The sequence below is a fragment of the Leptodactylus fuscus genome, chromosome 5, assembly GCF_031893055.1.
Source record: "Leptodactylus fuscus isolate aLepFus1 chromosome 5, aLepFus1.hap2, whole genome shotgun sequence".
In the NCBI taxonomy this organism is placed as follows: Eukaryota; Metazoa; Chordata; class Amphibia; order Anura; family Leptodactylidae; genus Leptodactylus; species Leptodactylus fuscus.
This window is the reverse complement of record NC_134269.1, coordinates 158,545,526-158,559,390: the sequence shown is the minus strand read 5'-3', so window position 1 is coordinate 158,559,390 and position 13,865 is coordinate 158,545,526. Positions and strand designations below refer to the sequence as shown.

General features: G+C 40.4%; 1 protein-coding gene across 1 annotated transcript in view; it reads left to right on the top strand.

Moving 5' to 3' along the window:
* STAB2 (stabilin 2) overlaps window positions 1-13,865 on the top strand; it is a 98,919-nt gene that overhangs the window by 50,981 nt on the left and 34,073 nt on the right. The window contains exons 37-49 of the mRNA XM_075274557.1: window positions 90-185; window positions 338-533; window positions 1,639-1,734; window positions 2,962-3,007; window positions 6,651-6,727; window positions 6,837-6,962; window positions 7,125-7,198; window positions 8,365-8,436; window positions 9,418-9,537; window positions 10,549-10,596; window positions 12,217-12,300; window positions 12,380-12,526; window positions 13,053-13,187. Of these exons, the coding sequence (XP_075130658.1) occupies window positions 90-185; window positions 338-533; window positions 1,639-1,734; window positions 2,962-3,007; window positions 6,651-6,727; window positions 6,837-6,962; window positions 7,125-7,198; window positions 8,365-8,436; window positions 9,418-9,537; window positions 10,549-10,596; window positions 12,217-12,300; window positions 12,380-12,526; window positions 13,053-13,187 (1,317 nt within the window). The remainder of the gene's footprint in view (window positions 1-89; window positions 186-337; window positions 534-1,638; window positions 1,735-2,961; window positions 3,008-6,650; window positions 6,728-6,836; window positions 6,963-7,124; window positions 7,199-8,364; window positions 8,437-9,417; window positions 9,538-10,548; window positions 10,597-12,216; window positions 12,301-12,379; window positions 12,527-13,052; window positions 13,188-13,865) is intronic.

The following is a 13,865-nucleotide window of genomic DNA, read 5'->3' as shown; positions in this document are numbered from 1 at the left end:
GTCCCCCAGCATGCCATTACAGTACATTATGAGTCCAGTTCATTTGTGGTTAATAATATCTCTTATTTTTTCCATTTTCATATTTTCAGTTCAGGCCAAAGAAGGCATGCATATACACAAAATACAGCTTGGGGAAGAGATTCATCTTCATTGGGTGTCAGTCTAATTGTGTCAAAACTGTCATTGTAAGTGCAGCCTTATAATTCTGGCTATTTTACATACAAGATAGATAATAGATAATATATAAGTAATCTATTGTGGGCACAGTTTATCTTGAAATGTACTATACAAATGTGTAAAAAAAAAATTGCTAATCATATTGTTATCTTCTGTGCAGACCAAAGAGTGTTGCTCTGGATTCTTTGGTCAGCAATGTCTATCCTGTCCTGGAAAAGCTGGAAATCCATGTTTTGGAAATGGAGTATGTATGGATGGTGTCAATGGTACTGGAGTATGCCAGTGTGAAGACGGATTTACTGGAACTGCATGTGAATCTTGTGCTAAAGGAAAATATGGAACGCGATGTGGTCAAGGTACTCATTGCATTGTGAATGTGAATATATATGGAGAAAAGTTGGAATAAAGTTGTAGAAAAAAAATATTTTTTGTAAACAGAAATCACATGCTTAGAATTATATTGTAACAAAATACACATTGTTAATGTTCTTAATATTTTTTTATAGTTTAACAGTTTTCTAAGCCATATATATTGGTAAACAGAAAGAAGGATAATGTGCTAATAATGAGAGAGATTTACTAAACAAAATGTATTACTATGTGTACTTTTATATACAACGGGGCAGATTTATGAAGACAGGCGTTATTAATGCTGATCTTTATAGCCCCTGAGCCAACGAAGGTTGTGCCTCATTTCCATTTCCCACCTCTTCTATGTCAGATTTCTGGTGTATATGGTAATAAATCTGATGGTTCCACCCCCTGCGTATCTTTGAAATGCTCCTTTTTTGTGAAAGTGGTGAGGATGCCTTGCTCTTCACCTATGCCTTCTCCATATATGACTTTGCTGCTCCACCACTTTGCCCTGTTCTGTTTAGAGTGTGCTACATGTTGAATTATAGGTGTGAGAGCCATAGTGTGCGCACTTTGTGTCCTCCCAGCCATTTATAATTAGTACAGACCCTCTTTAAAGGGTTTGTCTCATTTTAGAGTTTCACCTTCTCTTTTGTCTCCTCTCGCCTCCATTCCCTGGTTTCAGTGATAAATTGGTAGGTGGCAGTGTAATGTGCTGGCTAAGATATAACAGCTAGATAGTGGTCTAAAACCTAGACAATAGGTTGTAAACACTGATGGCATATATTTAGCCGTATCTGACAAATGGCATAAGATAGATAATGCAGTTAGCTGAAGCTACAACCTTAACCCTTAAGTACTATCATGGTGTCTATCATAATGATATGTGTATGATAGTGATGCATGATAGACACCATGATAGTACTTAAGGGTTAAATATCATTGAGATGGGAAGACCCCTTTAAGACCTCTAGCTAACAATTTAGCAATTATATATACATAGTTTATAGCTTTGTTATACCAAAATAGCATTATCAATAATTATAATATCTTAAAGGCATGACAGTAGTGTTTTTATGCTAACACCAGATGTGTTATTGTGTTCAGAATGTAGCTGTGTCAATGGAAAATGCAATGAAGGGATAACTGGAGATGGAACTTGTCAATGTGATGTCGGCTGGAGAGGTGTTAAATGTGACACAGGTAAGTGCAGCACTCACTGTTTGATGTTCTTCCAGATGTGCAGACCATTCATAGAGAATGAGATCATTTATTGGTCTGGTAGAACATCTCTCTAATCTAAGGCTATGGTCACACCTGCACTGGATGAACATTCGGGGACCCTGTCTCCTTCTCCACTCAAAATATGCAGTAAGAAAATTCCAGCCAGCAGGACTCTTCTCTTCACCAATTTCAGGTGGAAACCCGTCAGTCCTCATTATAGTCTTATAGCATTATAACCACTTTTGAAGCAATTAGGGTTTCCGATTTTGGGTCCCCGGTCAGACCAGAAGAACAGAAACACTACAGCTAGTGTGAACCTAGCGTAAGACTGAGTTACTCAAAACTAGATTTAACTAACCAAAGATGATCAAAGCCCTATATGATCTCTATTTGAGTGGTTGGATGTCATGAATGATGCCAGAATCTGAATGAGACACATAGCACAATATTTCCCCTTCGCTTCCATGAATCAGGGAACATCAAGGTAATGGATAGTAAGTATCTTGGCTGAGTCACTAAGTTCACACTTTGATCAAACAGAATGAGCCTGGTAACTATCAAGCCATACTGGCATCTTTCGATAAATCCACTTAGTCTTGTGAGCTAAATAAAGGGACATTAACAATGATTTTTCCACTTACAAGAATAGCTCAGTCTTTTATATCGTTCTGTTATTTACAATCCTCTGTAGAAATAATATAGCTCAGATATAGCAGCGAACACTACACAACTTTGTATTTTAGGCTTCAAACCAATAAACTTTAATAACATTGTAGTGTTCCAGTTGTAATTGTAATCTCTCGACCACAACTACTGTGTATCTAAAGGTGTAGCCAGGAGGAGACAACTGGGTATTGCCCCTGGTGCTGGGTGTGTGGGGTGGCATCAACAAAATAAGGTATGGAGATACGGGGCCATGGCAGTGAACGCAAACATTGACCCAAGTGAAGAAAAGGCTGGCTATAGCCCTTTATCTGTCTAATATCTATCATAGTATATCCTATATATCTATTATGTCTGTGTTGACTGTTTACAATAACAGCCAGCATAGTTATGATCAAAGCTCTGAACTATAGGTTGTAACCCAGAATGAGTACAAGATAGGAAATGCAACACTGCTCAAGGATGAACTTACTCTTCATGTCTGCGACTTGCAATCCATGTATTATATATATTCTAATACTTGGCTTTTTCCTTTATTTCTAGCAATCACTGAAGATAAATGCAATAAAATCTGCCATACTAGTGCAAAGTACGTAAAGCTTCCTGTCTATTGTCAAAGATGTAAATTAAAAGATTTTCCAGGCAGCAATATATGTTTGAATAGACTTCAATGCCCAAATAAGCACTGCAGCTTCCTCACTGTTAAAACCTGTTGCCGATGCTGCAGTGCTTAAAATACTGTACTCACTCCAGCTGCTCCTTACTGTTACTCCTCTTTCCATAGACTTCTAAGCAGGATATAACCCAATCCCTGAGTAAGTTAATAGCCTCTCTCTCAAAACAGGTTTTTAAAGGGGGAATGGGAGGGAATGATCATTGCAGAAGACGGGAGGAGAAAAAGGGGCTCATAAATGTAGAAAGGGCCATTTAAACCCAAAGAAACCCAACCCGATGGGCTACAATGACTACCGACCTGTAGCACTGACATCCACCTGATGAAGGTCCTAGAGAGACTGGTCCTGACACACATACGCCCCCTAGTGAGCTCCACTCTGGACCCCCTCCAGTTTGCCTATCGGCCGGGCATTGGGGTAGATGACGCCATCATCCAACTTCTTCACAGAGCTCTCTCTCACCTAGAGAAACCCGGAAACACTGTGAGAATAATGTTCTTTGATTTCTCCAGTGCGTTCAACACCATTCAGCCAGGGCTACTGAGGGAGAAGCTGAACCTTGGTGGTGTGGACCATCACCTGTCCAACTGGATCCTAGACTACCTGACAAACCGCCTTCAGTATGTGAGAGCCCAGGACGGTGTGTCTGACACTGTGATCTGTAGTACGGGGGCACCACAAGGTACAGTTCTTGCCCCATTTCTCTTCACACTGTACACTGCTGACTTTAGGCACAACTCCTCCAGCTGTTACTTACAGAAGTACTCCGATGACTCTGCTATAGTCGGCCTGATCACTGATGGTGACGATAGGGAATACAGAGACTTAAACCGGGATTTTGTTGAATGGTGCCAGCAGAACCACTTCAGGATTAATGCTGGGAAGACCAGGGAGATGGTGGTGGACTTTAGTAAACGGAGAGGTGCTCCGACCCCAGTAGAGATCCAAGGAACATGAATTGAGATAGTCAGGACCTATAAGTATCTGGGTGTGCTCCTCAATAATAAACTAGACTGGGCTGATCACCTGGAGGCGCTGCACAGAAAGGGCCACAGCAGACTCTACCTGCTCAGGAGGCTGAGGGCCTTCGGAGTCTAGGGGCACGTTTTAGGGCCTTTTTCAACTCTGTGGTTGCTTCAGCCATCTTTTTTGGTGCAGCCTGCTGGAGGAGAAGTATATCAACCAGGGACAGAAATAGACTTGACAGGCTGATCAGGAGGGCCAGCTCTGTCCTGGGGAACCCCTTAGACCCAGTACAGGTGGTGGGTGACAGAAGGATACTGTCTGAGGTGACCTCCATGCGGGAGAACAAATTCCACCCCATGTATGGGACCTTTATGGGACTTGGCAGCACTGTAAGTTACCGTCTGCTTCACCCCAAGTGTGAGAAGTAGCGCTATCGCAAGTCCTTCCTTCCAACCGCGACCAGGCTGTATAATCTACATCAAACCAAGCGAAGATCACTCCGCGCAGAGAACTAATGATTATGACGATGACCATGAGGTCTTCCTCTTTCTCTTCATGCGTGCGTTTTTCCTTAGCTGCTATGGACTCCTAGTATATCTTCTCAGCATATGTGTGTCTACGTCTGTATTATATTACTGTGTATTATCCTGTATCTGTATTACTATGCTGCTGTAACATGCTGAAATTTCCCCAATGTGGGACTATTAAAGGATTATCTTATCTTATTTTCTCTGATGAAATATATTGCAAAGTTTATTTTATTAATGTACTATTCATTGTAACCTATCACTCAAGGGTGTAGTATTTGTGACAGCAATCATAGCAGTGAAAAATTATATTGTGTGTGTATCTGAGGAGTAGCCCTATTTTGGCCATATATATTTTCACCAAGTTCCTCCCTATGTAGGCTCTATCTCTTATTCTCAATTATCCCTCAGCTAGTGTCTAGAGATTATCTGCAATGATGTTTCCTATACACTGCACGCAGAGAAGAGGACATTCTACTCCTCTGTCTCTTTCTCACAGAACCAGCTGTAGCATGGAGGACTTAATAAAGCAAATAATGACAGCATAGCTGTAAATCTAGCACTGGAGATAAGATAATCCTTTAATAGTCCCACATTGGGGAAATTTCAGCATGTTACAGCAGCATAGTAATACAGACACAGGATAATACACAGTAATATATTACAGGCGTAGGCACACATATGCTGAGAAAAGAAGATATACTAGGAGTCCATAGAAGCTAAGAAAAACGGAAGAGAAAGAGGAAGACTTCATGGTTATCGACATAATCATTAGTTCTCTGTGCGGAGTGATCTACGCTTGGTTTGATGTAGATTATACAGCCTGGTCGTGGTTGGAAGGAAGGACTTGCGATAGCGCTCCTTCTCACACTTGGGGTGAAGCAGACGGTCACTTACAGTGCTGCCAAGACCCATCAGGGTTCCATACATGGGGTGGGATTTGTTCTCCCGCATGGACGTCACCACAGACAGTATCCTTCTGTCACCCACCACCTGTACTGGGTCCAAGGGGCTCCCCAGGACAGAGATGGCCCTTCTGATCAGCCTGTCAAGTCTATTTCTGTCCCTGGTTGATATACTGCTCCCCCAGCAGGCCACACCAAAAAAGATGGCTGAAGCAACCACAGAGTTGAAGAAGTCCCTAAGAAGTGTCCCCTGGACTCCGAAGGCCCTCAGCCTCCTGAGCAGGTAGAGCCTGCTGTGGTTCTTTCTGTGCAGCGCCTCCAGGTGATCAGCCCAGTCTAGTTTATTATTGAGGAGCACGCCTAGATACTTATAGGTCCTGACTATCTCAATTCATGTTCCTTGGATCTCCACCGGGGTCGGAGCACCTCTCCATTTACTAAAGTCCACCACCATCTCCTTGGTCTTCCCAGTATTAATCCTGAGCTGGTTCCGCTGGCACCATTCAACAAAATCCCGGTTTAAGTCTCTGAATTCCCTATCGTCGCCATCAGTGATAAGGCCTACTATAGCAGAGTCATCGGAGTACTTGTGTAAGTAACAGCTGGAGGAGTTGTGCCTAAAGTCAGCAGTGTACAGTGTGAAGAGGAATGGGTCAAGAACTGTACCTTGTGGTGCCCCCGTACTACAGATCACAGTGTCAGACACACAGTCCTGAGCTCTCACATACTGAGGGCGGTTTGTCAGGTAGTCTAGGATCCAGTTGGACAGGTGATGGTCCACACCACCAAGGTTCAGCTTCTCCCTCAGTAGCCCTGGCTGAATGGTGTTGAACGCACTGGAAGCTGCAGACATGTCTATGAGTGTTTTTGTCTCTCTCATTCCAGCTGCTCCCTACTCCTCTTGCCATTTCCATAGACTTCTATGCACAGGATATAACCTGATCCCTGACTAAGTTAATAGTCTTTCTTCTCTCTCAAAACAGATAAAAGGGGATTGTGAGAGAATGTCAGTGTTGTTCTGTCTATGTACTGATTTATGTTAAGTCTGTTTAAACACCGGTGTCTGTTCAAGTACTTGTCCACTATTAAAACAGGCAACAATACATTAATGTTATTTAGGCAACTTGCAAGGACACTTATATTGATACCTGTTTCTTTAGCTGTCTTGTGAAAGGAGACGGTACTGTCTACTGTCAATGTGCGTCTGGATTTGAAGGAAATGGTACTATGTGCACAGGTAATACCCACATAAATGCTTTCTTCATTCCTTATTGTTCTTCTACATATGATGTGTAACTTCATGTCTTCAGGTTTTATAACATCATTTATTGTGTAACACATTGCAGCTATTGATGCCTGTGCAGTGAGCAATGGAGGCTGTTCAGCAAATGCAGAGTGTCGCAAAACTACTCCTGGAAATCGGATGTGTGTTTGTAAAACGGGTTACACTGGAGATGGAATAGTTTGTCTAGGTACGTATGTGGACAGCCACTCTTGTTGGAACCACATTTCGATGTTTTAACATAGATAGATAGATAGATAGATAGATAGATAGATATCATTTATATACAGTATATTGATAGAAATATTTTGCATTATGCTGGATTAATTTCTGTGAAATTGTTTTTTTACAGAGATTGATCCATGTGCTGTGAATAATGGAGGCTGTGACCAGTTTGCCGAATGTACCAAAACTGGTCCAAACAAGGTAACGTATAGCCAGGCATTGTAGAATATACAGGGAGAATAATACACAAAGGAGTGTTATCATAGAGCATGGGACATCAACCTTCAACACTCCGGCTGTTGTGAAATAATAACTTCCCGCATACACTCCTCCCACAGAAGTGAATGGAGCATGCTGGGAGTTGTAGTTTTCACAACAGATGGATTGCTGAAGGTTGCTGATCTTTGTTGAAGAGATAGGAAACCCAACTTGTATTGGCCCCATCCAGTTAAATAGAACCTATCACATAAATGATATATTGAAATACACTGTAGTTTTAAGAGATGTGTTAATATAATAATATATGTATACATAATATGTATACTAGATTATTGTCAATATAGTATTACATTATTGTTCTTTCTATGCGTGGTAGTGGAGGGCGGGGTGACTCTATAATTATATAGACACATTTGAAGTAATACAAGTTATACTGAATCTTTTCCCACAAATCTACTGTATATATCACTCTTGACCACGCCGTTCAGACAAGGATAGGGGATAAGTGGATAGGACATAAGTTGCATTCATGGACAAGGCCTTTTAATACAACTCCTCCAAGAAAAAAAATAATTGACCTGTCAATGGCCTTTATATAGCACCAGTATTTGTTTGTTTGTAGATGTTAATATAGTGAAGACAAAGGAAATATAACATGCAAATGTTTGGGCATCCATACATCTGTATAAAACATCTCAGACTTCATGTTTCTTTGTATTCTTTGTGTTGCTCTTAAGGAACATCTTCTAGTACAGAAATATCCTTCATTGCCCTTGGACACATAGCACCTCTCATGAGTATTGCAGTATTGTCCTCTTCACTTAACACTGAAATGCCCAGAACAGCCGCTAGAAAAAGAGTATTTTGGCGTCTGGATATAAACAGTGAAGAAGCCAAAGTACTTGCCTGGACATTGCAGCCCATTTAAGCAGATCATAATGTAAAATTTAAAAAAAAAAACAAAAAAAAACCCTGCTCCTCTGCCCCTATGCTCTGTGACCGTCTCACACCAGAGCCTGGCTGCTGCATGTCCTGTAGCCACTGAGACCAGTCAGTTACCCAGTGGTAAAAACCAATGACATATGTTAGTAACGTCATTTCTGCATCTGTATATCTAATATCTATAATATTGTATTCTTTGTTTGTAGTCTGTCTGTAATTGCTTGGAAAAATACACTGGAGATGGTAAAAAGTGCAGTCCTATTAACCCATGCTTAACTGTGAGTACACTACTTGATTTATCTAATAAGATTTTTATTGCATACTTAAAGCAGATATCCTTCTCTGTTTCACATGCTCAGTAGGCATAATCTACATATAAAATGTAGTATTTTTATACAACATGAAATTATTATTATTTTCTACTGATCCTGAGTTACAGCTTGTATTATAGTTCACAGCTGCATTCACAATACCATTGGCTGCAGAGCTGCCGCCTTCCATGATTGTTTGATGGCCCAGCGTGTGTCCAGAACTTGCTCTGGTGATTCTGGGAAGGGTAGACTTTACATGAGCCCCTACATAGTGATTTGATGCGGAAATAATATAAAGCTATCCATACACATTAGATGGCGCTCCGCTAGTCCCATCAATTTCAGAAACCTATTGATTTCATTATCACTTTTCAGAGACCACTTAGAAAATGAAATCCATCACATATTTGGGAACTATGCTGCACTTCTCCCTTGTGCTAGATAATATGATTTATATGAATTTACAGTATATGTATCCTACAATACAGCATTTTTCACAACACAGCATGCTTATGCATGGAATTAGTGTCCTTTTCTCTATTAGACCCAATAGCAGCCTTCAACTTTACATTTTATAGTATATACAGTGCCAGTCAAAAGTTTGGGCACTTGATTTTTTTATTTTTGTTTTTTACATTGTAGATTCAATTGAAAACATTAAACAATGAAAGCACCCATATAGCATTAAAGGAGGTTTTCTAACAAAATCAAGTTATCCCCTATCCCTAGGGTAGAAGATAACTTGAAGATCAGTGAGGGTCCGACCACACAGACCTGCACTGATCAGGAGAATGGGGACTTTTACCTCCATTCTAAATGGAGCGGTGGTCAACTTGCACTCACACCAATCCATTCATTCCAATGGGAGCACTAGAGTGAGAATTTTCTACAGAAAACATTATTTTACAGAGTGTTCTTATATCTCTTTATTTATACTTTGTTTCTCAGAAAAATGGTGGTTGTAGTGAATATGCCACATGCAATCATACTGGTCCAGCAGAAAGAACTTGTACTTGCAAATCCAGTTACATTGGAGATGGAGTCATTTGTAGAGGCAACATCTATGAGGTACTATTGTACAGACAAGTATACATTCTACAGATATGGGCGGGGGGATTTAACAACCCCTCTACACCAGTTTTATGGCACAATTGGGTGATATCGTGGTGCACCTCGCCCACTACTTTGCTGAATTCCTAGATTTCAATCCAGCCAATAACATCATATGTAAGGAATTTGTATGTACCCCCTGTGTTTTTGTGGGTTTCCTCCGGATACTCCAGTTTCTTCCCACACTCCAAAGACATACTGATAAGAAGATAGATTGTGAACCCTATATGGAACCGTGTCTGACAAAATGTTACAATCGGTTCACACTAGCATTCTTGTCCGTTGGATGACTGGAACAACGGACAGGCAGACGTCTAGAATAGGGGTCACATATGGAGCCTGAAGGACCCCTTTGACTATACTGGGAACCGTCAGGTGTCTGTTGTTTTTAAACTGAAAGAACCAATTTCAGGCAGATATTGCAGTAGAGTCTCCTACAGAGACGTAAATGTGAACTGTAGCCTTTTCTAAAAACTGGTAACACACCACTTACCAACAACTACTATATAGGGAATGACAATGCAGAGATGGGCAGAAAGAAGGATACTATAAAGATATAGTCATGTAACGCAGTCAAGTAGAAAGGTTTTCTGGAATTTTATTAATATATTGTATCATTCGACAAGCATTACTTTAGGTTGAATGCTGTCATATACAGAATATGGTGTATCATGTTGAGCCATAATCGGTTTAGCCACCAAGTGTAGGACTTTGGGGCCAGTGAACCCACTTTCAGTATGACAGATGATACATCCTGTGTGACAGCACAAGACCAGCATGTCACTGTCTGGCCCTGGTAACAATTAGATATCACAACATGTTCTGTTTTACATTTATTTTAACTAAATTCTATGAAATTACGTTAACACCATAACAACTCCACATACAATATTTTTCATCTGATACATGATATATAATTCTATTCCCTCTAAAAATGTAAGTCGTTAATTTTCTTTCTTTTCCGAGTAGGAATTACGGAAAAACATGAAGACATCAAATTTCTTTTATCTACTGCAGGTACGTGAACAAGTTTAAAGAACATTTATTAATAAATCCTCCATTTTATTAAAGAAAAGTGTTCACTTTCAGTCTCATGTTTTCCTTGGATAAACATGTTTGTAATTGTTATACTGAGTGATAACTGATGAAATGTTACAGACTATAGAGTTTATGTTTTCAGGAAGAGTTCTTTGTTATTGTATATTGTATATTCTACCATAAAGCTGAATTTAGAAGGGTTATTGGAGATCAGCAAAGGGGCTGATTTTTTTAGACACATTGCCAGACTTATAAATTGATTGTCCGCTATCATTTATGTCAGTGGTTCTCAAACTTATTTTGTCTACCGCCCACTTCGAGAATTAATTATTTTCTAGCGCCCCTCCCCCCAAAAAAAATTTTAGCGGCAAAATTCACTTGTTTTCGTAATATCGTCGAATGACATGACTGGCTGTGACATGACATGTGACTGTGACAAGCGCATGCGCTTTTATATGAGGCAGCGGGCGGCCTAGTACTTTCGAGAAGACTAGAAACTTCTCACTTCGCATTGGAGCTTACCGCCATCTATGGTACAGTTTGACAACTTTTGGACAGGAAATAGTTAGTCTAGTCCCCTAGATGGCGTTACACGAGGAAACGCGCGTTAAGCGTAAAGGAGCGGTAAAGTTTGTGTTAAAAGCAAAAAAACAATTTTAAAGGGGTAGCCTCATGAAGCTTGATCTGCCTTCTAAGCTGCCTAAAAATCTTCTTTCTTCCTGTTCGCTCACGTCAATTAGCCCCATCCCCAAATTACCGTGTAGCTCCGCCCACCACATAGCGTGATCCTATGGGATGACTGAAGGGCCTGTGATGTCATCAAAAGGTCCTGTAGACTTGGATTTACCTTGTACGGAGTTTCCTAAAGGACCTGGCTCCTCTGCCCACTAGCAGCCTGCTCTATATAATAAAGCTTTATCCTAGTGAACAGAGAGACCAGGTCCTTTAGCCCAGTAGGATTTAGACTGCTTTATATAAGAAAGCAGCACTTATTCCACACACCCCCCTCTATCTCACAGCAGGGAGCTAGGTGATGTGTATGTGATGTGTATGTGTGGTGCAGACACAGGCTGGCTCCGTACACTCAGCCCCCACACAGCAGGGAGCTACGTCATGTGGCTCCCTCAGCAATGAGCAGGGGGCCAGGTGCTAGTGTCCATAATGAAGTGAATAAAGTAAGATAGTGGACAAACAAAGCAGTTTTGCTGAAGCAATGTATTTAGGAAAAGTCTTAAATCCACATTAACAAGCATTATAGATAGAATCATTGTTATGATACCACCCCTTTAAATTAGCCATCGCCCCCCTAAACCGCTTCAACGTCCCCCAATCTTCTCTGTGCCCTTTACTGCCCCCCTATAGGCCTCCAGCGCCCACAAGGGGGCGTTATTGCCCACTTTGAGAAAGACTGATTTATGTAGACAAGATGACACTGCGTTCAGCAAACAGTTGACCTTTACCCTCAGATAACTCCCTTATTGTATATTTCAGACCTTGATATTGCAATATCTGCCCTATTAGCCATTTGATGGCAAAGCATATTATACATATTGCAGTCGTGGATATCTTATTATACCGTTGATGTCTTTTTATTTTTAGTCGAATATTATTGATGAGCTGTCTGGATCTGGGCCATTTACCGTTTTTGTGCCAAGCAATGATGCTCTGAAAAATGACCCTCGGGTAAGGGATGGATGAATTATGGCTTTGTAGAGTTTCTTGATTCTTACATACAGCTTACAAATATTCTCCTTTTGTGCAGACCAAAGATTGGACAACTAAAGGTATGATGGAGCAGGTTCTCTTGTATCACATTGTAACCTGCACGCAACTCACTAGAGAAGACCTCTCGTCCTTAACGTCGGTGACCTCACTACAGGGTGAAGCAGTGAAAATCTCATTCTCCCAGGTACTGCTATGGACAATAACTCCCTCCCTATTGTAATATTGTGGATACCCATCAGCTATACTACATGATACATCTATGCTTCTCCTAGGCATATTCTACATGTTGGCATTTTCCATATCTCTATTATTGTGCCCTCTTACCATTTAAGACCAGTATGTGTCTAAGCCTACTTTCACACTACGCTTTTTGTTTCAGGAAGAGAAACTATTTTTTAAAGAGGTATAGGACATTAATAAATCTTCCCCAGTGTGTACTGGACGGAGTCTCCCTGGCATTTTTAAGAAAAAACCTTACAGCCTATTTTCTACTAAAAAGATATAAAATTTATGCACAAAAAATGTTCACCAAACACCCCCCCCCCCTTCCTTACACAATAGTGAAGAAATTAACAATAGTTACATTTTCTTAAAGTTGTACAGACCACAAATAAAATGATTTGTACTGTTGCTATAGAAATTCAAGTAGCCCACTGAGACTTAGCAGACCCTTACTCAATGATCTGTATACAATCTGTCTTTCCTTCTAGAATACCGTTGTTTTAAATGAAGACACAAAAATTATATCTGATGAACCAATGATACCCCTCACAAATGGAGTGGTGCACTTCATTGATAAAGTTCTTGTTCCCCAGAAAATGCAAGAGAAATCTGAGAAAAACTTGGTAGGTACTGATATAAAGAGAAACTATATAAAATAGAGAGGTTTGGAATATGTGGCTGAACTCTTCAGTTTACAGCAGGGGTATCGGGGGCTGTAAAATGTGTCTGTTGTGATTGAGGCCTTAAGTTATGTTCTAATATCCTAAATATATTATTATATATGTTGTAACTTAATAGGGGACAATTCTCTTTGCTGAGATTTCATGGTTTCTATTACAATAAAAGTTGAAAAAAAAGACAACTGTTAGACTGGAGCCCAACGTGGCCATGGCAAAAAAACGTGGCGTTTTACAGTCCCTGCTAAATGGATTCTAGGGAATCCTATCCACACATTGCAGAAAAATATGTGCAGTGGAAACATTGCATTTTGGGAATTTGCAGTCAGCGGTTTCCTATAAGTATAATTGAAGCAGAAAGTGCTGCAGGAAAAATCGCAATGTGTTTCTGCTGCAGTTTTTCCGCAACGCTTTGTTGCAGTGGCCCACTATGCAAGGCCTTAGCCTTGAACAGCTATTTTAATGTGTTATGTTGGTAAGTTGGGACAGCTAGAATTTTAAATATCACGTGGAAAATGTCAGCAAAATGAAGTTTCACCAGAATGTTATAATTAAGCTTTATAGCCATTGGAAACCATTACTGTTTTTCAGTCCATTGTCCTGAACCATCTTCGGATCAGAACA